The following is a 27,048-nucleotide window of genomic DNA, read 5'->3' on the forward strand; positions in this document are numbered from 1 at the left end:
CAGAGACATTACTTTGCCAACAAAGGTCTGTCTAGTCAAGGCTATGGTTTTTCCAGTGGTCACGTATGGATGTGAGAGTTGGACTGTGAAGAAAGCTGAGCACCAAAGAATTGATGCTTTTAAACTGTGGTATTGGAGAAGACTCTTGAGAGTCCCTTGGACTGCAAGGAGATCCAACCAGTCCATTCTGAAGGACATCAACCCTGGGATTTCTTTGGAAGGAATGATACTAAAGCTGAAACTCCAGTACTTTGGCCACCTCATGCGAAGAATTGACTCAATGGAAAATACTCTGATGCTGGGAGTGGTTGGGGGCAGAAGGAGAAGGGAACAACAGAGGATGAGATGGCTGGATGGCATCACTGACTCAATGGACATGAGTCTGAGTGAACTCTGGGAGTTGGTGATGGACAGGAAGGCCTGGCGTGCTGCGATTCATAGGGTCGCAAGGAGTCGGACACGACTGAGCGACTGAACTGAACTGAACTGAACATGCCTATTAGAATGGCCAAAATCCAGAACACTGACAAATGCTGGCCAGGATGTGGACCAATAGGACCTCTCTTTCTTGATGAGCATGCAAAATGGTACAGCCACTTTAAAAGACAATTTGGTGGTTTGTTACAAAACTATACTCTTATCATACAATCCAACAATTATGCTTCTTGGTATTTACCCACAGAAGCTGGAAACTTATGTCCACAAAAACCTGCACACATATATTTATAGCATCTTTATTCATAATTGCCATAACTTAGAAGCAACCAAGATGTCTTTCAGAAGGAGAATGGATAAATAAACTGGCACACCCTGAAAATGGAATATTACTCAGCACTAAAAAGAAATGAGTCTATCAAGCCATGAAAACACACACACAAAAAAATGTAAAAGCACGTAACTAAGTGAAAGATCAATTTGAAAAAGCTATATACTATAAGGTCCTGTATCTTAATTATACAACAATGACATTCTAGAAAAGGCAAAATTATGAAGATAGTAAAAAGATCAGTAGTAGAAAAAGGAAGCAAGTAGATAGGAAGAAGGTGTGAATAGGCAGAACACAGAGGATTTTTAGGGTAGTGAAAATACCTTAAAATATACTATATTGATGGATACATGTCATTATACACTTGTCCATGTTCGTAGACTGTACCACACCAAGAGTGAACCCTACTGTAAACTATGGACTTCGGATGATGATGCTGCGTCAATGGAGGTTCATCAACTATAACAAATGTACCTCTCTGGACGGGACAGTGATAATGGGGACATGCTGAGGGGCAGGCAGCGGGTATTTGGCAAATCTCTGTACCTTTCTCTGAATTTTGCTGTGAACCTAAAACTGCTCTAAAAAAAATAATAAAGTCTTTTTAAAAAGAAAGAGAATCAGTCAGGCAAGATGCTCAAGGCTGAAAGACTGGCCAGCTTAGGCCTGGATAGCAGCTGTATAAATTGAAACACAAAAGACTTCTCAAAAGCTGCACTAAATTAAATCTGTTACTACATCAGTGTACACAAATTATGTGATGCTGCTGCCATATTATTTTGATTTGTATTAATTTGCCTTATTGTACTCCAAATGGACAGTGGGAAAATGCCATTCTGAAGATCCACACACTAATCCACAAACATAAATGGGAGATTTTAGAGGGGAAAAAAAAAATCTAAACTGTTTTAATACCTCAATTTTCTACCTTATTTCACTACTCTCTCCTAAACTAAGTTTTAGGAAGATTCTACTATGCTCCATAGCCCACCTGCTATAAGATATACTCAATATCATGATATTTTAGCATCTGAACAATCTATTATAATTTTCTAGATAGTATTCTAACAATTACATCTATTTTTCTCCCTAAGGAAAAAAAAAATTAGCTTCCCCAGGCTTTAACAGGTTTATTTGTTATTACTTCAGCTACCCCTCCACCAACTTTTTTTTTAAATGAACATAAGCTTAAGATTTTACTGTCTTCATAAAAAAATAAAAGATGAAGCTTAGGACTGGACCACTTAGCCCTTATATCTCCTCCCAGTTCAAAATGCTTGCAGGCCTTAACAGTCAGCACTCTCTAAATCTGCAGCACTTTCTAGGCTCAATTAATTCAAGCCTCAGCACAATCCTTTTTTGTAATTTTAGCCCTTTTTCCAGAAAAGCAGCTCATTCTGCCCATCATAGCCTCTCTGCTTCCTGTCATAAGACCACTTTTCCTGGGCATTCAAAGAATCCTTGCCCTTCTTGTCCTGTGTCACTTTGTGGGTTTAATGCTTGGCACACTTCTTACAGAAGTCCAGCAAGTTTTAAGAACACAAATCACGTCTGTTTGTTGCGGGGGCATTACTGGCAGGAAGAGAAGGGAGTTCCCCCAATATTTAAGATTTCATCTTAAAACAGAGATTTAGAACAAAAAAATTTTTAAGTTCTGCACTCTTAAAGTCTATGCTAACATGTTCCACTTAAATAATCTCATTGCCTTAATAGTATAAAGCACAATTACGCTCTGTGGGGCTTCCCAGGTGGCTCCATGGTAAAGAATCCACTAATGCAGGAGAAGCAAGAGGCACGGGTTCAAACCCTGGGTCCGAAAGATCCCCTGGAGGAGGGCGTGGCAACCCATTCTAGTATTCTTGCCTAGAAAATCCCATGAACAGAGGAGCCTGGCAGGCTACAGTCCAGGGGGTCACAAAGAGTAGGACACAATTGAGCAACTGAGCACACAAGCACTGATGCTTTTCTTAACGGCACATAATAACTTACAACAAGAAAGAAGAGGCAATTCGACAGTACAACTGTTGAGAAATTAGAAAAAGGCAAATTGACGCAAACAGCCCTAACAAGAATTTTTATATATATATGGGTTGTTTTTTCTAAATAAGGTCTTGATAGGCTGGCAGTGAATTGAATGGGGGGAGGGGGTGGGGTGCGGTCTGAGAGCTTTCTGAAATTAAAAGTGTCTGTGTGTATGTTTGTGCATTTTTCTTGAGGTAAGACCTCTAAATATACTACAAATTCCTTTAGAATTTCAAACAAGTGAACAAAAACTGGTTAAGAATCACTGTTTTAAAAAGAATTGTCAAAATTTTGAGTTTAAAAGAAAATTCTATTAAGAGCGGCTCACATTTATTGAGCACCTACAGTGTACTAAGGACTAGGTTAAGTAACTTCACATAATTACTTGCTCTACTCTGCACAATAATCCTATTATACAAATAACTAAAAACACCCATAAATGAATCTGTTCATCGATTCATTCATTCACGTTTCTTGAGAACCAACTATGTAGCTCAGGCACTATTCTTATCACCAGTGAAACTACACTTAAAAACAAATAAATACCTTTCCTTGTGGAGACTTCCCTCCAGTCAAGGGGAAGACAGACAAAAAATTAAATGAAGAAGCAACAAAGGATCATGTAGTGATCAGTATACTGGTGAAAATAAAACTGAATGATATCCTGGGACCTCTGATCTCCCCAGGGAGCTCAACAAAAGTACAGAATTTTAGGCACCACCTCAGGGGTCTGAATCAAAATTTGCATTTTTAACAAAATATATAGGTGTTTCATATGCACACTTAAGTCTGAGAAGCACTATGCTAGGGAATGATTGAGGACTCCTATAGATGATCAAGAAAAGCCTTCCTGTGGAAGTGACATAAGTTGACACCTAATATCTGAAGAAGTGGTCCTAAGGAAGAACTGGGAGAACTGCTCAGGGAGAAGAAAGAGCTCTGGCAAACCTTAAAGTGAAAATGGAAATAAGCTTCACATTTTCAAGGAAGGAAGAGAAAGTTTACAAGGTGCAGTATGTTATAAGGTGAAGTTGGAAAGGGAGGAAGGACCAGATCATGCAGGGTCTTACAAACCATGGTAAATAGCATGGATTTGATAAGATCAAGTAGAAGAATTTTTCTTTTCCTTTTTTTTTTTAAAAGGCAGAGAGACCAGTTAGGAAACTGTAACAACAGTACAGTTCAGAGATATCTATGATTTGGACCAGAGAGTTAGCATTACAGGTTAAGTAAACTGACCAAGTCATATAGATAATAACAAAAGCAGCAAAAATTGCCGTTTAGTGAGCTCTCACTAAGTGCCAAGTACTTTTCTCAGTACTTTACACACTTCCAATCATTTAATCTTCACAACCGCCTTTTGATGCAGGTACTAACATTATCCCTAACTTAAAGAACCTGAAGCACAAAGGGACTAAGTAAGTAACTTGTCCATGTCCCCATAGCTAGGTAGTGGCAGAGCCAGCATTGTACCTACAGGTCCAGCAGGGAGGCAGGATGTTATGGTGGAAGGGGCATGGGCTCTGGAGTCATACCCTCCAGATTTATCTCCTGACTCCACCATTTCAACTCTGAATCATAGCAAGTTGGTCACAAAATCACAGTCCTAGCCAATGATGCCTAAGAGGAAGTCAACTTCTGCCAGAGTGTCTCCTGATGCTCTTCAAAAGATGACTAGGACAGAAACTCATTCCTTCCTGCCTCTGTACTTTTACCTGTGAAGTCAACATACCTGTACTGCTGCAAGTACCTTCAGAACATGAGAGGAAATGCCGCTGACACACTGAGGACAACAATAATCTTGATATATGTGTGATAGTGAATTTTATGTCAACTTGACCGGGCCATGGAGTGCCAATACATTTGGTCAAACACCACTGTAGATGCGTCTGTGAGGGTATTTCTTTTAAGCTTAACATTTGAAGCAGTAGACTGAGTAGACTGCTCTCCGTTATGTGGGAGGGTGCCATCCAATCGGTTGAAGTCCTGAACAGGAGACTGATCTTCCCCTGAGTAAGAGGGAACTCCTTGAGCCTGGATGCGTTTACGCTGTAACATTGGTTTTCTCCTGCCTTTAGACTCAAACTGAAATGTTGGTTCTTCCTGGGTCTTAAGCTGAGAACTACACTATTGGCACTTCTGGTTTTCAGGCCTTTGGACACAGATGGGAATTAACACCACCAACTCTCCTGGGTCTCCAGGTCTTCAGCATACTGATGTAGATCTTGGCACTTGTCAACCTCCATAATTGCACAAACTGATGATTTCTTATAATAAATCTCTTTCTAATGTACATACATCCTATTGGTTGTCTCTGAAGAACCTTGACTAAAATATATGTCATAAAGCTTAACTGTGTTTCCACAGAGCTAGAGTAATAACAGCAAAGGGGATGTGTGGTCTCTGTGCTCTTTGGGGCTTTAAATAGGAATGAAATTTCAAATTCTACACAAAGTAGATAGTTAAGAAAATCTTACAGATATTCTTTAAAGACTTAGGCAAAATGGTGGACCAGACTATTTCAACAGAAAGTAAGCATTTTTCTTTCAGAAATGTTATTTTACAGGTTTGTTTCACCCTTAAGGGTTTTCACTTGGTGTTACATATTTTTGAGAACCCATCTCCAACTTTATACTCAAAATCAGTAGAGATGTCATTTAATGTGCAGAAATTTTACATACAACTCATCAGTAAAGTGGCTCAGCTCAAAAACATACTAGTAAAGAATTCTCAGCTCAAAAATACCCTGTGATTAGAGAACTGAATATATGCAAGATAACAAATGATTATACAAATTTAAAGAGTTTTCAAGGTAAAGAAAATTATCTTTTTGCATTATTCCTTCCTAGACAGCTATATGTCCAAAAATATTCAATAAAATTTTTGATGAGTCTATTTCAAGACATTGCATGTGTTTACTTCACTAGAATTAAGGATGTTGTATAAAAATCAACAGATTACAAGAGGTACTTACATAACCCAGAAAAGTCATATGCTTTATGTTCATTTTAACAACTTAAGATTTTCTTTGCAAAGCTTGGATTCATTTGAAAACTTATGAGAAACAGAATCCTGAAAGGTAAAGAAAACACTAACAAGTGCCTCCTATGTAGCCAGGGTACACATAGCATGTTCTATATATTATCTTACTTCTCCAAAAAAATCTAAGGTAGGCATTGCTATTCCTTACAAATGAGGGAACTAAAACACCACAAAAAGTTAGAAAATGTTAAGTGAATGTGCAAGATAGGAGCCCAAGCTAAACGACCCCAAACCACCAGGATACTTCGCTCATTAAAATCACCATAACACTACAGACAAGTGAAGACTGTGCTCCCAGTTATCGCAGCCAGGCAACAGAAAATCAAAACACAAACCTCTCTCAGGCCCTCTAATTTGAAGTACTCAAGCCTCCTGGAGCAACCATCAACCCACTCCTGGGTTTCCACCCTACTCAGGCCCAGCTAGAGCTCTGACCTGCCTGCACTCTGGGGTCAACCTCCCTCTGCTAATAAACGGTACTCTTCCAAAACCCAGCAGCAGCAGCAGATTTTTTTCTACTGAAGTATAGTTGGTTTACAATGCTGTGTTAGTTTTAGCTACAGCAAAGTGACTCAGTTACACACACACACATATATATATATGCTTTTTTCAGATTTTGTTTCATTACAGGCTATTATAAGACATTGAATATAGTTACCGGTGCCAGATAGTGTTCTTGCCTGCAGAATCCCAGGGACGGGGGAGCCTGGTGGGCTGCCCTCTATGGGGTCGCACAGAGTCGGACACGACTGAAGTGACTTAGAGCAGCAGCCAGATAGTAGGTCCTTGTTGTTTACTCCTGATTTACCCCTCCTCTCTCCATTCCTCCTTGGTAACCATAGTTTTTTTCCTATGTGTATGAATCAGCAGCTTTTTTACTAAAAGCCCAAAGTTGAAATGTTAGAGCAAAGAAATTCCTTTCTATATAAATATAAAAGCGCTTATACTTCACATAACTGGCTCTTAAGAATTCTGACTAACTAGATTAATGTACACCTTTTTGAGTTTTGAGAACCAAGTATTAACATATTTGGCACTAAATGAAGACCCAGCTCTCAAAAACAAAGATGACACCAAGTCAGGAGACAGACCAATGGATCACAGTTGTGATTCAAAATGATGTTGATGTGCCACAAAACGGGATAAAAGTACCAAAAGGTGTAAATAGCTTCAAAAACTTAATTATACTGAAAAGAATCAATTGAAAACTTTTCAGCAGAAGAACTGAATACGCAACAACAAATAAAGTAGCCATAGAGTATAAAGCTCTGTACTAAAAACTTCAAACAACCATCTAGACAGACACTGTAACTGTACTCAAAATGCCAACAGGGCACTGGGAGAGATTTAAAAAAGTGGATAAACAACTTTAATAAAATGTGGTACCAAGTAAAGGGAAGAGAAGGATGCTATGAGATCACAGAGCCAAAGCACCTAGGTTAAGGAGGTTAAGTAAGGTTACTCAGGAAATGATGTTTCAATTGAGAGCAAAAAAGAGAAACAGGAGTTAGCCAGGGAAAAATAGAAAAAAGAGAAGGAGGTGCATCAGGCTGAGAGAAGGCTCTGAAATATGAGAGGACCATACATTACAGAAAATGAAACAAGTTCAGTACTGAGATAAAATATAAAAGGCCCAGGGGCAAGAATTAAGATACTAGAAAAATACAAAGAAACCAGGTGACACAGGGCTTTACAATGGTAAATTTAAAGTTAAATTCAAATAGTTTTTTAATTTAATACTGAAGATACCAGGGAGCCACTTAGGAGTTTTAAAGAATTTGGTGGCTTAATTATACCTCCTCTTAAGCAAAGAAGAAGGATGCTGTGCTGTGCTGTGCGTAGTGGTTCAGTTGTGTCCGACTCTCTGAGAGCCTATGAACTGTGGCCCGCCAGGCTCCTCTGTCCATGGGGATTCTCCAGGCAAGAATACTGGAGCGGGTTGCCATGCCCTCCTCCAGGGGATCTTCCCAATCCAGGGATCGAACCCAGGTCTCCCATATTGTAGGCGGATTCTCTACTGTTTGAGCCACCAGAAAAGTGCAAGGAGAAGGATACTGGAAAACAATTTAACAGCTTTATCCTTCTGACATATTAGCAATGACCTGTTGCAAATACAATAGGGGAAAAAAGGATCCCACTTACAATTAAGATTAAAAAGTCTAAAATAAAGAAGAGTCATATTAACAATCAATCTGTAAGATCTATGTGAAGAGAACTAAATTTTCAAAGGCATAAATGAAAATTTGGAAAACTGGACACAATGTTATGGAAAAGAAAGGCACAACATCATAACACTGTCAATTCTGTACAATTTACAGATTAAACACAGTTCCATCAAATTCCAATTCCAACATCTTTAGAAAATCATGAAGATGTGAAGTAATGAGGAGGATCTTATCTACCAGATGAGAAAATAATTATAAAACACTGTGGAGAAGGCAATGGCACCCCACTCCAGTACTCTTTCCTGGAAAATCCCATGGGCAGAGGAGCCTGGTAGGCTGCAGTCCATGGGGTCGAGAAGAGTCGGAAACGACTGAGCGACTTCACTTTCACTTTTCACTTTCATGCACTGGAGAAGGAAATGGCAACCCACTCCAGTGTTCTTGCCTGGAGAATCTCAGGGACGGGGGGCTGCCCGTCATTCAACAAGTGACAGCTAGACAACTAGAATAGAAAAGTTAATTTAGATTATCCCCTCATAGTACATACCAAAATACTTTCCAGATGGCTTTAAAATGTAAATACATTAAAAATTTCAAACCAAAAAAATAAAGTACAGGTGAATATCTTCCTAGTCCAGTGGTCTGCAAACTATGGTCAGCAGGCCAATGGCTATACCCAATAGTCTATTGTCTCTGGCTGTTTTCACAGTACCAGAATTGAGTACAATTGTTCATCGGTATCCGCAGGAGATTGGCTCAAGGAGCCCCTTCATATACCAAAATCGACAAATGCTCAAGTCCCTGATATAAAATGGTACAGTACAATAAATACAGTTGGCCCTCTGCATCCACAGATGTTCAACTCAAAAATAAGGATGGCCAATTATAGCTGCAATAGAGACCATGGCAGGCAAGGACAAAAGTATTACCTGACCCTTTCCAGAAAAAGGTTGCCAATCCCTGACTTACTCTCCTAACAGGTGTGGACTTTCTAAAGCTAATCCTGTCTGGACAATGACAATCATCTGTGAAACTCAGACTTAATGAATCCCAATTAAATCCCTGTAGTAATGGATCAAAAACATAACCATGAGAGCTAAAATTATAAAATGTTTAGAAGAAAACATCATTGTAAATCTTCATGACCTTGGATTAGGCAATGATTTCTTAGTTATGATACCAAAAGCAAAAGCGACCAAACAAAAAATAAATTGGACTTCATCAAAATTAATACTTTTGTATTAATAAAGGACATTACCAAGAAAGTGATGGTACAACCCACAGAATGGGAGAAAACATTTGCAATCTATAATCTGACATAATTCATTAAGAAATAGAATCCAACAATTTCACCTATGAGTATTTCTCTGAAGGAAACAAAATCACTATCTCAAAAAAATCACTGCACCCCCATGTCCACTGTGTGTGCATGCTCAGTTACTAAGTCGTGTCCCACTCTTTGTGACCCCATGAACTGTAGCCTGTCAGGCTCCTCTGTCCATTGCTGCTGCTGCTGCTGCTGCTGCTGCTAAGTCGCTTCAGTCGTGTCCAACTCTGTGCGACCCCATAGACAGCAGCCCACCAGGCTCCGCCATCCCTGGAATTCTCCAGGCAAGAACACTGGAGTGGGTTGCCATTTCCTTCTCCAATGTATGAAAGTGAAAGTGAAGTCGCTCAGTAAGTGTCCGACTCTTCGAGACCTACCAGGCCGCGACCTACTCTTCTGCAGCCTACCAGGCTCCTCCGTCCATGGGATTTTCCAGGCAAGAGTACTGGAGTGGGGTGCCATTGCCTTCTCCGTCTATCCAATGCAGCATTATTTAAATAGCCAACACATGAAAACAAGTGTAAATCAACATATGAAAGGATAAATCAACAGTAACATAAACCAGGGTGTTGACTGCCATTTTGAGTAAAAAACTAATGACTTTAAGGGTACACAATGTGAGCCTTTGAGTACTACAAATGTTCTATTTTTGATTTGGGTTGTATTTACACAAATCTGTTTATAAAAATTCAGTAGGCTTTACAATTACCACTTGTGTACTTTTCTAAATGAATCGTATACATTAATAAGTATACTTAAAAAATAAAAATGAAGTTCACAGTGATTATCTTTCCTGTATTTTCTACTATGCACATGTAGTATTTTTATAATAAAAATAATTTACTTTTAATAGAAAAAAATAACTCATCAAGTATAAACAAAGGAGACCTGTCTTAATAGCCCAAGGAGCCTTAAGGTGAGACATGAATATGACCTGGCCACCAAGTTAATGCACCAGGACACAGAAAAGGTAACCTAAAGTACTGTTCTGGCCAGAAATGTCCAAAGGAATATACTGATATGTGGACCGTGTTTACAGAATGACATTCAGAAACCATACTGTAGTCTCAAGAAGGGAAGTACTTCAGGGATCTAGAAACCGTAAGATTTCATAAGAATGTCATGAGATGCGACTGTAAGACAAGAGAGGTTGACACTAAGGAGAGAGTAACATCCCAGCACTTTGTGTCTAGCATACAGGTGCACCAAGAAATATTTGCAGAATGAATGCACAGATGAATGGGAGAAATATAAGTCTTTGATGTTGTAAAGGCTGTCAAATGGAATTGGGACAAGGAAATATGATAAATGAATAAATGACTATATAAATTAATAAGATACACATCATCGGTCTTAATATACTTAGAAAACTGCCATGAGAATAATGAGAACTAGAGTTATATAAGCTGTCCTTGGGGAAAGAGTCAAGATGAATGAGGAGAAGTTACAGAGAAGCTCAAATCTTAGCCTATTAAAGTATTTTCTAGCAATTAGGGCTACCTAAAAATGAACAGAATGCCTCAAAAAGAAATAAAGGCAGAAAGTACATTCCCATCTGACATTTGACTACATAACCCAGAGGTCCCCTTCAGCTCTATTATTCTATGATCCTACGAAATGTTATCATTGTATCTCACTGCACAGCAAATAATTAACAACTGGAGTTACTCTGAAAACAGTATCCATAAGCAATATCTTACTAAATGAAGATATGATACCTAAGTGACTTATCTGAATACTATAAATCAAATTTGAACAGCTTTCTTTGAAACATCATGATGAAAGCAGTAGCTCATATTTTCTAAGACCCTCTAGATATATTCAGGATATCCAGAGAAAAGGTAGTTAAATCTAGGATAACAACAACCATCCTGGTTATCTGTAGAGGCCCTCCACACCATCTTAGAAAAATCAAAACTGCATTTTCTAGAATTCAAAGCATTGAAATCAGACTGAGTCCTTTGCCATTGTTAACATAAGTGAGTCTGCCCCCCAAATCAAAAAGGTTTTAGTAATTATACATAGAGCTGAGTTCGTCCTATTCCTTTTCACTGACTGGAATCCACCACCTCTACCATTTCAATATTACCATTTCAATTACTCCTGGCATAGCCCCACACTTATATAACATGTCTTATGGTTTTCAAAGGACTTTCTCATACAATAACTTATTTGAGCCTCATAGATGACATTTGAGCCTCATGATGACATGTTAGTTAGGATGACTAATCTCATTCGACAGATGAGAAAAAGGAAATATCAAATTAAATGACTGATTCAGTACCAGAGGATGAAACCAAAATCACAATCTAGCCTTCCCAGGTTACATTTTATTATTCATCAGGTATCCCATATGTTCATTAGTCCTAAAACAGAACTGATCAGAATTCTTCTAAGTAATAGTTATGGGATAAAAGGAGCTTTACTTTTTCACAAAGAGAAAGAAGACTGTTGCCAAAAAGAACACACGCTTAGTTAAATGAAATCAAAACTATATGAGGAATTTAGATTTCCAGTTTAAAATGTTTACCCAACTGCTGTGAGAAAAATGCACAATCAGGAAAAGCACGTTTAATATTTCTAAAGGGTTGGATTAAAATTTCAGCTGTAAACTTCATTACTGTAATTAGATTTTTAATGCATATTTATTAAACATCCATTCAAATACTGTGTTCACAATTATTCATGAGTGTTTTGTACATTTGTGTTGATTTTAACAAACTATAAACAGTGGCCACTGACCAGAAATGTTCTCCTACAATGACAGAAGCCCATGCTAAGGTCATATGCAGCCCGTTTATGCTCTATTATGGTCTATTCATACCCAAAGAAAAACATTCAGCTGCCTTTCTGAAAACTGCAATGGTCATCAATGACCCAAAAAGTCAGATTTACCAGTGACACTAAAAGACCTATGTTTGATTCAGTGATGAATAAACAAAGTGCAGAATAGAAGAAAATCAAATCTTAATTAAACTCTTTCTTTAGAAAAACAACATAAGCCATCATCAAGGAATGCATCACAAGATGATTTACTTTATTTATAAATGGCTGATTTAGGGGCTTTAAAAGGGTGCTTTTGATTTAAATAGAAAAATTATGAAAATTGAAACTAAATGCTTGCCAGTTATCATTCTTTTCCTTTAGAAGCTAGTTAATCTTCAATCTGTCAATGTGTGTAACTTTACAAAAGGAAAAAAAACAGTACTTTAAATTTCATAACAAATCAGTAAAATACTGCCTAAAAATCTGAATAAAGCTATTCTGAAGTAATTATAGGCATGGCCTAGCATACTGAGTAACTCCTTAATATTCACTCTTTCCAAACACTACTTAATAATGAAATCTAAGAGATCTATTTTCTTTCAAACAATAAAGAAAAATAACATCTATTTGTTATGTTCATTTAAAATTTTTTACACACATATATAAAAGAATTTTTAAATGGAATCTATAGGAGTTATATATAAGATATAAATTGCATTATGGAGCTTTGAAATAACTAAGATCTACATGTTCAGGCTTTAAAAATTGCTGAAAACAGGTGTACCTGGTCAAGAACATGGACAGATAATGTTGAAAACTATCTTTGAGGATGAGCTGAATGGAGAGAAGAAATAAGAAGGACAAGCAGGATAGTGAAAGAAGGTTAAGAAAAAGATTCCAAAGATTAAAGTATGAGTTACCTCCAACAGGGTGCACACAGAAATGAGACCTCAACAGAGGACTTCAGGCAAGGAAGACAAAACACAGCAGGAAGAAGAGACATATTCAAAAGGCTCTTAAGAGAGAAATTAGAACAAATCTTAGTCACTAGTCAGAGAAAATTATGAGAAACAGTGTGAGAGAGAGTCAAGCTGAGGCCACATAACCTTCTGTCAATTTACAGAGCATATTAGTGTACTGGTGCCAAGGCTGAACTATCAATTTCAAGACCACTGACTATTACTTCTGTAGTACTTTTGTGAAAAGACAAATCCAAAATAGTTAAATCCATTTAACATTCACCATTCACTTAAAGAGAATGCAGATCACTAGGTAAAAAGCAGTGCTAATTTACGGTAGATCAGTAATCTGTCTCTAGACTTCTAAAGTTCCTTTTGAATGGTTCCACTCTTAAGTAAGCAAGTAAGTGAAAGTAAGTGAAAGTCGCTCAGTCGTGTTTAACTCTGAGACCCCATGGACTAAAACAAGACAGTCCATGGAATTCTCTAGGCCAGAATACTGGAGTGGGTAGCCTTTCCCTTCTCCAGGGGATCTTCCCAACCCAGGGATCAAACACAGGTCTCCTGCATTGCAGGCAGATTCTTTACCAGCTGAGCCACAAGGGAAGCCCAAGAATACTGGAGTGGGTAGCCTATCCCTTCTCCAGTGAATCTTCCCGACCCAGGAATCAAATGGGGTCTCCTGCATTGCAGAAGGATTCTTTACCAACTGAGCTATCAAGGTAGCCCTGTTCAAAAGTTCCACTCTTGAATCCATCCTATTTCATCTGCCAACCCTCCACCACAGAATTACATTTGGACACTAGCTATGCCATGTAGTAAGTTCTACTATGCTTTAAAAAAAATTAACTGAAAGAAACCTGTTGTTATTTACTCACTTGCTAAGTTGTGTCCGACTCTTTTGCAACCCTATGGACTGCAGCACACCAGGCTCCTCTGTCCACGGGATTTCCCAGGCAAGAATACTGGAGTGGGTTGCCATTTCCTTCCCCAGAGGGTCTTCCCCACCCAGGGATCAAACGCACGTCTCCTGCACTGGCAGGTGGAATCTTTACCACTGAGCCACCAGGGAAGCCCAAAGAAACCATTATCATGAAGTTAATCAGTCTCAGGAGGAGGCATGAACATTCTTTTCTAATACAATAATAAATGTTAATAGAAATCCAAGAAATATGAAGTTTCACACAGGGTATTCATCTAATTGGGTAATAAAAGTCCAAAGTCCATTTTCTTAATCACTAATCTATACCACCAATAAATAATACCAACTCAAATGGTTGAGTTCTACTCACAATAATACCTGATGAGGATCTCCAATGTGCGTGTACTAAAAAAGAGATTGTGAGCTAAAGGTAAAGATGAATCATCAGTTAACAGAGAGATCTAAAAATACAACATTGAGATGCAGAAGGACAGTATAATAATAAGAAATCACAAGATGTGACTCTCATATTCTCTCACCTCTAGGAAACAAACAATTTCTAAGGCTAGCTTAAGTAAAATAGATATGCTGATTTTATGTTCTAGAAAAATTAAAAGCACTCTCCTCCTTGGTTTCTCTCCTCTTACTCCTATGACCTCTCTAACTGCTCCCTGACAAGGTCACATTCTTTTGCTCATAAAATAAGTTTTCCTTAAGAAGTCATTCCTAGTCTTTCCTCCTTTTCATTCTACAAATATTACCAAGCTAGTTCTTCCATTCTCATGTGTCTCAGCACCTCCTATTTCCTTTCTTAGATGCATCTCTCATACTTCCTACAACTAATTAGATTTATTTACCTAGAATTATCACTAACATCTCAAATTTAATATATCCAAAATGGAACCTCCCCTAAAACACCTCTGGCCTTACTTTTTGTTTGTTTAGTTTTCTTTGATAGACGGAATATGATGCCATTAAGTTGCCCAAAGTAGGAAACCCAAATTGACCTTAACTCTGCTATTTCCTTGTCTCCCCCAGAGAGGGTCGATTTACCAAAACAATATCTCTGAACTCCCTCCTTTGCTGCCCTGCTCTCCATTTTTACCAGTAATTCAGGCCCTAAGTCACTCTCCTAGATAATCACCATGCTTCCAATATTCCCCCATCCAGGCATTCCTGATCTGTTTTTCAGGTGGCCCCAAGGACAAATATACTAAAGTGGACCTGATCACTTCTCAAGAAATATTCAACAAAATCACCCTGAGCCTACATGTTTGTATACTATACAAGACTCTTCTAAACAGAATCTGGCCCACCTGCCAAGCTTCATCTCTACCTACTCCCCCTGAGGAATTATACCTACACCAATAAGGGCCAGTCACAGCTCACTTCTACACTTTTGCTTAAAAGCCCTTCCATTTCCAAGCAAAGCTGCTTTCTTTTGTGTAGTCCTACAAGACTTCTGATGAGCCTAGATATGTTGGTGTTAACGTTTATCATCTTGCTAAAGAGCTAGTAGAACATAGTGGTTAAGTTTGTGCTTCTGGAGCAAAAATGCCTGGGTTCAAATACCACTAGAGTGGCTGGTCAGACTGTTTATCTATAAAATAGAGATAACAACAACTTTACATAAATAGTACAGGAAACTCTATTCAAAATTCTGTAATAACTTATATGGGAAAAGAATCCGAAAAAGAATGAATAAATACATATGTACAACTGAATCACTTTACTCCTGAAACACAATGTTGTTAATCAACTATATTCCAATATAAAATATAAATTTTTAAAATGTAAATAGTAAGTAACCCCACCCCCCAAAAAAATCAAGAAAAGGATAGAAAACAAATTTAAATCAGACTCCAAATACTGAATAACATTTAACTTAAATTTCTTCTTTTACTTAAAGAAGGAGAGGGAGCAATTTTAGTTACAGTTAAATTGACTTCTATCCTAATTACATTTTCATCAAATGTCCACATTCAAAACTGGCTAAATCTTGAGTATAGGAGATAGTATGAGTTCAGGTTAATAGCATTGGCCTTAGGCTCAGATGTAAGTCCAGACACAGCCTTTACTTGAACCCACAAGTTCTGTCACTTAACTAGCCATATAACTTTTGCAACCTTGGGTTTTTCATCCCCAAAATAAGGATAATGAGAATTAAATAAGGTAAGGTATGTAGAAAGCAGTTAGCATACTGTATGACCCCGAACAAACATTCAATAAGTCTCATGTTATTACGATGTTCCTTAAGTCCTAATTTTCAGAAATTATGGTACATGCATAGAATGGAATTCTATTTTAACCATTAAAAATGTGAGGCAGTTCTACATGTATTGATGTGGAATGACTGCCAAGATATAGTATCAATACATGAAAAAAAACATAAGGCTAGAAAAGTGTGTATAGTACATTACCACTTCTATTTTTCTGTAGCACATACCACAGATATTTATAAATATATATATGTGTATATATGTACACACACACAGATATATATATATATATATATATATACACACATACACACACACACAGAATGTCTCTGGAAGAATACATAAGAAACAAGTATCAGTAGTTGCTTCTGGGAAGAAAAACTAAGTGGCTGTGGGACAGGGGTGGAAGAAAGTCAACATTTTACCTAATTCCTTTTTGTACCTTTGAATTTCCTATTGTTTACTTCTAGTGTCTATACTGCAAAAAAAAAAAAAATTCTAAGTTTATATTATGATCGAAGAAACCTCATGCTACCAAAATATTCCATTAGATAGTAAGTGTGCTAAGCCACTTCAGTCTTGTTCTACTCTGTGACACCCTATGGGCTGTAGTCTGCCAGGCTGCTCTGTCCATGGGATTCTCAAGGCAAGAATACTGGAGTGGGTTGCCATTTCCTTCTCCAGTATAGGAGGTGGATTATGCTAAACTTTACAATAAAACCTAAAGGGACTTAATCACAGTTCCAGTATTAATTTCAATTCTATTGTTGATAATAATCAAAGACTGAGAGAGCTTTAGCTAAATTAGACAACGACAAACAATCTATTGAGATCTATGGGGGGAGTGGCCTGGAGATTTTTTTTTTTTTTAAAGAAAGTTATGTGGATGAGGGAACAATAAGAATAACATCACTCAAAAAAAAAACATATATATATATATATATATATGGCGCCAAACATTGTGCTAAGTGCTGAGGAAACTGACATCTGGTCCTTGCCTTTGAGTAACCTGCAATTTAGTTGAAGTATATGAACAGAAGTATATGAGCGACGGAACTGAACTGAACTGATGTGAACAGAGCAGTAAAATTAGCACTCCTGGTGGGCTTGCTTACTTAAAATACAGGTTCATTTATTCATGAACACATAACAATTCGAATGAATGAATGGTGTAAGCCTTGGTGACAAAATACACTTCGCTGAAGCCTCTAGTAACTTGAAAAGTACATGAGAACTCGACCCCTCAATCTGAGAATGTTTGTACACTTCCATTCCCGGAATCCAGAGAGCTCGCGGAGCCTGCAGGTGTCAGAGGCTTGGCTTTTCACTACAGTCCCGGGATACCAGGCTGGAGACATTGGGACTGCGAACGCGCAGGTTGGAAGAATTCCTAGACCTCAACCCCCACCCCTCACCCCCACTTGAATCCTTTCAAGCCAGGTACTCCCACACCTGGGCTTACAAAGTCTCAACTGTAACAGCCGGGGTCCGGGGGACAACAAACCCTGAGTCGAACCCTGACCCTCAAAATGAAAAGTCATTCTGGGCTACCTCCCTCAGTGCTTAGTGCTCCTCCTGGAGCAAGCAATAATACTAGAGCACGAGAGGGTGAAATCCCTCTGGAGGAAACCTCTCGAAAACTGAACCAAAGCGGCAGTATATGGAGCTCCAGGAGGGTTGACTGCCCCGAGGCTTCCTGGGTCATAAGCAGTGGGCTCGGCTTACTCCAGACACAGTCACTAACCTTTACAAAGAGGGTTTCCAGGGGCGATGGCCGAAGGGGTGAGAGCAGCGGCCCAAGCCCTGCACCCAACACATCTCCCTCTCAGCCGGCTCTGCGTTAAGCACAGGGTAACCAAGGGCGACCATGAGGCCGCCATCTTGAGCTCCGCACCAGGGGAGGAAGAGGAAAACTTTATTGAAACCCAGAAGAGAGACGGTAGCACAGACAAACGTGGCCGGGTTCATGGAAGGCTCCGCCCGAGAGAATGAGCAGCGGAAGAACTCGACCTCTAGTAGCGAGGGGGCGGGCTGGCCTCCGATGCCCTTTGGATCCTTCCAGACATAGCAAATCTGGACTACGACTCCCAGCATGCAGTGCGGCGGCACCGAGGGCGGGGCGGGCAGCTCAAGCCTGGCGAGAGGGACAATTGTCCATCCAGAGGGTGCAGCAGAGGATTCCAAAAGACTTTCAAGGAGTTGGAACGTGATTACAGCTTGTATTCAAACAACCATCCCTGAGCCTTTTAGGTTAGAGAACCTGACCGAGATTGCAAAATCAAAAGTGCAGGCTCATGTTTTAACGAAATATTCATGTTACCTTCCATAAATGGTAGGATTTACTTGCCTCCAGCGTCCAACTCATCTTTAGCAGAGTATCTGAAATGTGCTCCTACCACTTTTGCTTTCTGTATTTTAATACCATAAATTATTTTTGATGTGGCGTACACTCAAACGTTTTTATTTATTTTTATTTTTTTTTATTTTTCACTTGGTATTATCTTTAATTACAAAGACTTTTCCAATCACATCACATAGAGATCATTTTATCCACTGCTCTGTTTGGCTGCCAATCTCTTATCTCTCTCCTCAGCAATGGTAAGGCGAATACCCTTTCCACGGGGAAGAGAGATCCACGGTTTGTTGCCTTTGCCAATAACGAAAATGTTTGAGAGCCGTGTGGCAAAGCTGTTGCCGTTCGCATCTTTCACATGAACTACATCAAAAGAACCTGGATGCCTCTCCCGGTTTGTAATCACACCAATTCTTCCCAGGTTAGCACCTCCAGTCACCATGCACAGGTTACCAGTGTCAAATTTGATGAAATCAGTAATCTTGCCAGTCTCCAAGTCAATCTGAATGGTATCATTCACCTTGATGAGGGGATCAGGGTAACGGATGGTACGAGCATCATGGGTTACCAGATGAGGGATTCCTTTTGTTCCCACAAATATCTTTCTTACTTTGCACAATTTATACTTGGCCTCCTCAGGTGTAATACGATGAACAGCAAAGCGACCCTTGGTGTCATAGATCAAATGAAAGTTCTCTCCAGTCTTATCAATGCTGATGACATCCATAAAACCAGCAGGGTAGGTTATATCTGTGCGGACTTTGCCATCGATCTTAATGAAACGCTGCATGCAAATCTTCTTTACTTCATCTCCAGTTAGGGCATACTTAAGTCTATTCCTTAGGAAAATGATTAGGGGGAGACACTCCCTTAGCTTGTGGGGGCCGGTAGATGGACGAGGGGCAAACACACTGGTCAGTTTATCCAGCATCCAATGTTTTGGAGCTGCTACGCGTTTCAGGTGCTTCTTGGGACCCCGAGCCATGGCTGCGCTAGGCACGAAAAGAGCCACTCAAACGTTTTTAAAGAACATGGGGAAATGTATGTAACATGGGAAAGCCAATGGCCTAAAATGAATGAGTGGATAGAATGGCCATGGGACAGTGTATCTAAAGAAGAATTTCTAGGTGATCTGCCCTATTTTGGTTAATCAAAAACTGTTTTGAGTCACTATGCTAAATACATTGGGAATACAAACTGCTGACCTGAAGAGTTAGTCAATCTGGTAGGAGGGATAAACACAACAACAAAATGTTTAACCACGTGTTGTGGAATCAATGAAAGAACACTTTGGGAAATCAGGAAGGCCTTCTAGAAGCTTTACTTTCAACAGGAAATGAAGACCTTCCAAGAACAAGGAATAGAGTGAGTTAAGGCAGGAAAGAAAATACGGATTACAGAAAGGAGAAAGCCAAGTTTCAAACTACACTATAAAGAGTTCCAGAAAATTGGGTTGTTGGTCTACAATAGACCTCCTCACCCATCACAGCCTTGTGTTGGTGAGGGGGCTTGACTAACTCAATGCAGCCATGAGCCAGGCCCTGCAGGGCCACCCAAGAGGGGCCAGTCATAGTGAAGAGTTCTAACAAAATCTTCTACAATAGAAGATTCCAAAGAAACAGGAAAAGAGAGCATGTAGCATGGTATAATATTTTGGAGACTTCTTTACTGACTGTCAAATCATTTATGGAAAAATTATTTTGATCATCTTCCAAAATATGTTGTCAGATTTTTTTCTATCTTTAATTACGTCTGAAAGGACAAACTATTCCTGCATGTTTGTTTCATTTAATATCACTAATTTTTGGTGTGACACTTTGTGAAAGACCTTTTGAAAAAAATTGGACCATTTCTTCCTTGACTTACACATTTATCACACTCAAGACTTTCAGAGAGTGTCTGAGTATTATTTTGTTTGCTCTTGGAAAACTACTGCTTGTCTTGGTCAATGAAATTATCTCTTATTAAAGATTCCAAGTTTAATAATTACAAAAGTGAAATAAGAACTCATGTATAGTTTAATGCCAAACTTCTAGGAAGATTTACGGGAAATTTTCACATGACTGTACAAGTGGATGGAAACATGGCAAATGAACTTTGTTGTGTACAAATATAAGGTAACTTAGAAATAAATTACATTTTTTGTATTCAAGAGAATTGATAATGATAGAAGACTAATTAAGTAGCCATTGTAAACTATTTTATTAAAACATCAATCCCAGGGACTTCCATGGTGTTCCAGTGACTAAGACTCCACACTCCCAATACAAGAGGCCTAGGTTCCATCCCTGGTCAGAGAACTAGATCCCACATGCTGCAACTAAGACCTGGCTCAGCCAAATAAATCAATACTTTTTAAAATAAACAAAAACATTCCATCACAGATTCCAAAGTTGTAATGCCTCCCTAAAGTCTATGGAAGGAAATACAATTTATTCTGTATCTTGAAAAAAATCAAGATCTGGTTCTTAACTACCTTACCGTCTTCTCACATTGAATGAATGAAGCCCTGTGATTTAAGTATCTCATTTGTTTTCATGCCAAGTCGCTTCAGTAGTGTCCGACTCTGTGTGACCCCATAGACGGCAGCCCACCAAGCTCCCCGTCCCTGGGATTCTCCAGGCAAGAACACTGGAGTGGGTTGCCCTTTCCTTCTCCAATGCATGAAAGTGAAAAGTGAAAGTGAAGTCACTCAGTCGTGTCCAACTCTTCAGGACCCTATGGACTGCAGCCTACCGGGCTCCTCCGTCCACGGGATTTTCCAGGCAAGAGTACTGGAGTGGGGTGCCATTGCCTTCTCCATTTGTTTTCATGAATCTCCATATATATTATTTTCAAAAAAGCTGGAAAACGGATCTTATCTTCCTACTCCCTATCCCCAACTTTATTTCCTAAGTGTGTTCTGATACTTTTTTAATTAGAAAAAAATAACTACTGGGATTAGCAGATACAAACTACTATATATACATTATATAAACAAGTCCTACTGTGTAGCACAGAGAACTATATTCAATATCCTGTAATAAACCATAATGGAAAAGAATATGTATGTATATGTGTGTAACTGAATCATTTTGCTGTATACCAAAAACTAACACATTTGTTCAACCGTACTTCAATTGTAAAAAAAGAATCATGAAAACTAGTAATTGAATATTTCCAGGGCAACTCCAAGAATGTTCCAGGTTTAATACTGCATATGTATTCAGTATTTATCATTACAAAAACAAAAAAATGCCATGTGTATGGATATCCAGACTTATGAGAAAAGTTATTTTTAAATCTTGTGTGTGTGTTAGTTGCTCAGTCATGTCCAACTCTTTGCAACCCTGTGGATTGTATGTTGCCTGTAGGCCATCCGTGGCATTCTCCAGGCAAGAGTACTGGAATGGGTTGCTATTTCCTCCACCAGGGATCTTCCTGACTCAGGGATTGAACCTGGGTCTTCTGCATTGCAGGCAGATTCTTTACCATCTGAGTCACCAGGGAAGCCAGGTAACTTCTAAATCTTAAAGGTACCTTAAAGATCTGATTTTAACCCAGCCATTTTACATATGGACATGAGTTTGAGTAAGCTCTGGGAGTTGGTGATGGACAGGGAAGCCTGGCGTCCTGCAGTCCATGGAGTCAAAGAGTCGGACACTATTGAGCGACTGAACTGAATTTTACATATTGAGACACAATAATCCTAAGAGAGAATAATTTACCCAAGATAACACAGGCACCGCTCCTTCTTGAAATTAACTGAACAGTAAAAGAAACTGAAAACTTATTTATTTAATTAGATAGTTCTTCAAAATGTCTTTAAATGAGACCTATATATAGGCAAAAAGTATACTGTGCTATAAGAATTTTGATTGTCACATAGTGATGGTCATAGTCAATCTAGTTGTGTTGTCTGGTTAGTTAAATTTGATGCAATGCATATCCAGGCAATCAAATACACTCAATGTTTTTCAGTTCTATAGATACAGATTGTTTTTTCAGAGGAACTAAAATTAAATTGCAGCTATTCATCAAGACTCAAAGATGCAATCATAAAGCTATGTGAACTCATTTGTTTATAAGTGTTAGTTCTTGCACCAGGTGACTACACTCAGAATTAGCCATGATTTGGCCTAGACTTCAAAGGAATCAGCTGGTGGTTTATTTTCAAATGGACATCTTAGGAAGATTACTTGGATAAATAATTATCCAACTTTACTGATAATAGAGAAGTTCTCAAGCTAGACTCTCTAGATGATAAAACTTGAATACCTTTTGGTCATGGGACATATCTAACTCAAGAAGGGTGTCTTCTGCCAAAACCAAGACTAGAGAAAACTAGGGCACCAGATGAGGAAAGGATCATGAGACCACTAATGTCTATACACACCAATTATAAGGGCCCAATTTTCCCAGCATGTATCTCACTTAGGCCAAGTAATTCTCATCAACTTCAAAGGGAGTGATGTGCATCCACAGATCTGAGTTTGCCATATCCAGGGCTTACTCAGCAGGAATACATACTATAATTCATGATACCAGGCTTCATTCTTTAGTCCAAATCAACCCAGCTGGATTTTGAAGCATTTGTTCTTGGAAATAATCAACTGTCCCTTAAAATATCAAATCCACTTGGCTTCATTTCACATATCAATGCTGTTGATTACTCAAGACAAGCCATAGTTTGAGTTTATAGATTGATATGCAAGACATGTATTTTAGAGTTGCATGCTATACTACTATATAGTTTTATAGTATTAAATTACTAAAATTTATCCTGGAAATGCGGAGAAGGCAATGGCACCCCACTCCCGTACTCTTGCTTGGAAAATCCCATGGACAGAGAAGCCTGTTAGGCTGCAATCCATGGGGTCACTAAGAGTCGGACACGACTGAGCGACTTCACTTTCACTTTTCACTTTCATGCATTGGAGAAGGAAAGGGCAACCCACTCCAGTGTTCTTGCCTGGAGAATCCCAGGGACAGGGAGCCTGGTGGGCTGCCATCTATGGGGTCGCACAGAGTCGGACACAACTGAAGTGACTTTGCATAGCATAGCATCCTAGAAATGATTTTATGCATAGCAAAGAGAGAAACAAGAGATATGACTTCTTGTGTTTGCTACTCAACAATTTTTTAAAAATATAATTCCGTTTATAGGTACTGTTTTTCAGCTTTAATTTGATACTTTAATACCAGGTAAATTATCTTTTTATTTAATTACTTTTATATAATAGCGATCTTGAAAGTCTGAAAAATGATTAAAGGGCATTTTCTAAGAAATAGATTTCTGAACTTAAATTACACAATTTTTCTGCTTATAGTTTTGGTGTTATCTAAGTTATTATTATATTATTACTGTTATTAAATAGTTATGAAATGGCAAGTATAGAGTTTGACATTTACAAATATCTGAGATGTTAGGTCTAAAATGTTTTTAATCACACATTTTGAAAATTAATATAAGTATACTCCCATTGTCTTTTTTTGTTGTTGTTTAGCTTCCATCTATGGGGTCGCACAGAGTCGGACACGACTGAAGCGACTTAGCAGCAGCAGCAGCATTTATTAGTTTTGACTCACTCTAGCATATTATACACATAGCACCTGTGCCCATTTAGTAAAGAATTTCAGTACAAATCACTCTGAATTGAATACACATCTCTAAGAAGCATTACAATTGTTGCAATATTTTTAGAAACTGAAACAAGGAAATAAACAACTTCAGTAAAAGTGATTTAAATAACAAATAACGTATCTTTATAAACAGCTTATCTCCTTGAGAACAAAGAATAAACAAGGAGACAAGGGTTTTTTTTCCTTCCACTATTAAAGCAGATCACAATATGAATGGGTGAAATGTCATGAATAATTGGAGAAAATCACAGAGTAATCTTCGACAAAAACATCTGATTTATTTAAATTGTCATTGTTTGTCTTATTAGAACCTTTATTTAACCTTGTTATCCACAAGGCAGTATTCAAGCTGGTTTATCAAAAATATACTCTGGAACTAATGATATTTTGAAATTTTTGACTTTCGCATATGCAAGCTATGGTAATGTAAATCTCCCATGGCAGATGTTTTACTTGGGACCTAATTAACTGACATTACCTTAGACAGAAATGCCTATGAAAACCTAATGTTTTGAATCTAAAATGACAGTAAATAAATCAAGGCTTTGAAACATTCTGTCAGTAGACCTGAGCTCAGCTTTCTGGTCAAGAGGATCAAGCTTTTGAGTACTTGATTCATTTAGTTACAACATTGATTGAATATCATCTGTTCACAGACCTAGCCGTACACCACCAGTCACTTCTAATCATAGCTTCAAGGCTTCTTCCTATGATTTTCCAGCCACATTCTTTCTTCCTAGATAAGGTCATTTCCAATCTCCTTCACAGATTCTAGGCATTTCAGGGCTTACCACATGTCTGGTACTGTTCTCAGTGCTTTACAAATATTAATTCTCAATGCTCATAACCACCTGGTAAGGAAGATACTATTGTCCCCATTTTATACATGAAGAAACAGAGGCACAGGCAGGCAAAGTAACTTTTCTAGGGTTGCTCATCTACTAAGGATTTTGCCCATGTCCTCTACCAAACCCTGACTTAATAGAATATGATTTGCTCATAGTACTGTCTTCAAGTCAGACACGTTTATGTAAAATATAAATTTCTAGATGAGAAATATTTCTAATACAAAAACATATCAGAATGGTGATGTGTAAATCATGCTAGTATTCTGCGTAATGGATAGAAGAGATTAGAGAAAGTAAGGCAGTATGGAGAATTCTGCAGTCTAACCAAACTAAGATATGGCAGGAGGTGGTGAAGAGTAGATGAGAAAGGAGAGAAAAAAGATGACTCACTGTTATAAGCCCAAGTGATTTACAGCAGAAAGGATGTAAATATCAGAGGTATTGCTTAAGAATAAGTGGGATGAGACTGATTTAGACAGTCAAAGTTTGATTTAGTCAATAGGACAACAAACAGAAATAGCACATGGTTGCCTGGGCAAGTGTGTGTCGGGGTGGGTGGCAAGCACTGTGGCAACATGCCCGCACTCTAGGTTGAGGTAAGTATAGATCTGGGAGCATTGAACAGCTGAGCAGATCAAGCCTTGTTGCAGCAGGACTGCTCAATCTCTCAAAACCAACCCACGAGACTTCCCTGCTGGCCTAGTGGTTACGAATCCACCTGCCAGTGCAGGAGACATGGGTTTGATCCCTGGTCTGTGAAGACCTGACATGCCTGTGCACCTGTGCTCTGGAGCCCAGGAGGGGTGATTCCTGAGCCCAGGTTCAGCAGCTACTGAAGCCCATGCAGCCTAGAGCTCGTGCTCCACAACAAAAGAAGCCGCTGAAATGAGAAGCCCATGCACACAACTAGAGAGTAGACACGCTCGTCACTCTAGAGAAAAGCTTGTGCAGCAACAAAGACCCAGTGCAACCAAAATAAAACAAACAAACAAAAAACTTGACAAAATTTAAAAAAAAGAAAACAATCCACAGGTTCTGGCCGAATACACCTCCTATGAAGAGGCATTCCTAAATGTAGTTAGAAGAGTTTACTTCCTTTGCAAACACAACTAGGAACCAAAGCTGGTATGCCTGGAGTGTATATTGTGGTGGAAATGCCTTTCACTAGAATGCTGACACCAATTCACATAGATTTGCCAGGCCTTTCTCCTCCCTATAGGAGTTATGGTGCTGTTTGCATCCTGAGATTTGGCATCTCACAGATATCCAGTCTGGACAGTCCTCCATTGCTAAATGCAGTACCTTCTCAGGTCAAACGAAAGAAACAGAGGCAGGGCAATTCACTTCAGTTCAGTTTAGTCGCTCAGTCGTGTCCGACTCTTTGCTACCCCCTGGACTGCAGCACGCCAGACTTCGCTGTCCATCATCAACTCCCCGAGTTTACTCAAACTCATGTCCATTAAGTTTGTGATGCCATCCAGCCATCTCATCCTCTGTTGTCCCCTTCTCCCCCTGCTTTCAATCTTTCCCATCATCAGGGTCTTTTCCAATGAGTCAGCTCTTCACATCAGGCGGCCAAAGTATTGGAATTTCAGCTTCAGCAACAGTCCTTCCAAAGAATATTCAGGATTGATTTCCTTTAGGATGGACTGGTTGGATCTCCTTGCTGTCCAAGGGGCTCTCAAGAGTCTTCTCCAACACCGCATTTCAAAAGCATCAGTTCTTCGGCACTCAGCTTTCTTTATAGTCCAACTCTCACATCCATACAGGGGCAACTATTTCTCAAATCCATTCTCTTCTCTACATTCCCACTGCTGCCATCTTAGTTCTGCCAGAATGATTTTTCTAAACTAAAAATCAAGTCAGTCTCATTCAGTGGTTTCCTTTAGAATGTCTTTAGATAATGTCCAGAACTGTAAACATTGACTGAAATGCCCTCTGGCCTTAGTCCTTGTCATTTTGCCCTTTCATCCAGCAGTACTAACTACCTGTAGCTCCCCAGCAGTGCTTTCCTCTGGGAAACAGAGGCCTCGGCCT

At 38.8% G+C, this 27,048-nt stretch overlaps 2 protein-coding genes across 2 annotated transcripts in view; both read right to left on the reverse strand.

Annotated features, from left to right (window-relative positions):
• Positions 1–18,240, reverse strand: part of AFG1L (AFG1 like ATPase) — a 194,900-nt gene extending 176,660 nt beyond the window's left edge. The window contains exon 1 of the mRNA XM_027551271.1: positions 17,933–18,240. Within this exon, the coding sequence (XP_027407072.1) occupies positions 17,933–18,068 (136 nt within the window). The 5' untranslated portion in view covers positions 18,069–18,240. The remainder of the gene's footprint in view (positions 1–17,932) is intronic.
• Positions 18,241–18,669: 429 nt separating this feature from the next.
• Positions 18,670–19,554, reverse strand: LOC113898277 (40S ribosomal protein S4, X isoform-like). Its single transcript, XM_027551272.1, has one exon. The coding sequence runs from the start codon at positions 19,524–19,526 to the stop codon at positions 18,735–18,737; it is 792 nt and encodes a 263-aa protein (XP_027407073.1). The 5' UTR covers positions 19,527–19,554; the 3' UTR covers positions 18,670–18,734.
• Positions 19,555–27,048: the final 7,494 nt, after the last annotated feature.

The sequence above is a fragment of the Bos indicus x Bos taurus genome, chromosome 9 (genome assembly GCF_003369695.1).
Source record: "Bos indicus x Bos taurus breed Angus x Brahman F1 hybrid chromosome 9, Bos_hybrid_MaternalHap_v2.0, whole genome shotgun sequence".
NCBI classification, from domain to species: Eukaryota; Metazoa; Chordata; class Mammalia; order Artiodactyla; family Bovidae; genus Bos; species Bos indicus x Bos taurus.

Excerpts from the sequence above, each read along its gene's own strand:
- LOC113898277 (XM_027551272.1), bottom strand. The coding sequence starts at position 19,526 with ATGGCTCGGGGTCCCAAGAAGCACCTGAAACGCGTAGCAGCTCCAAAA.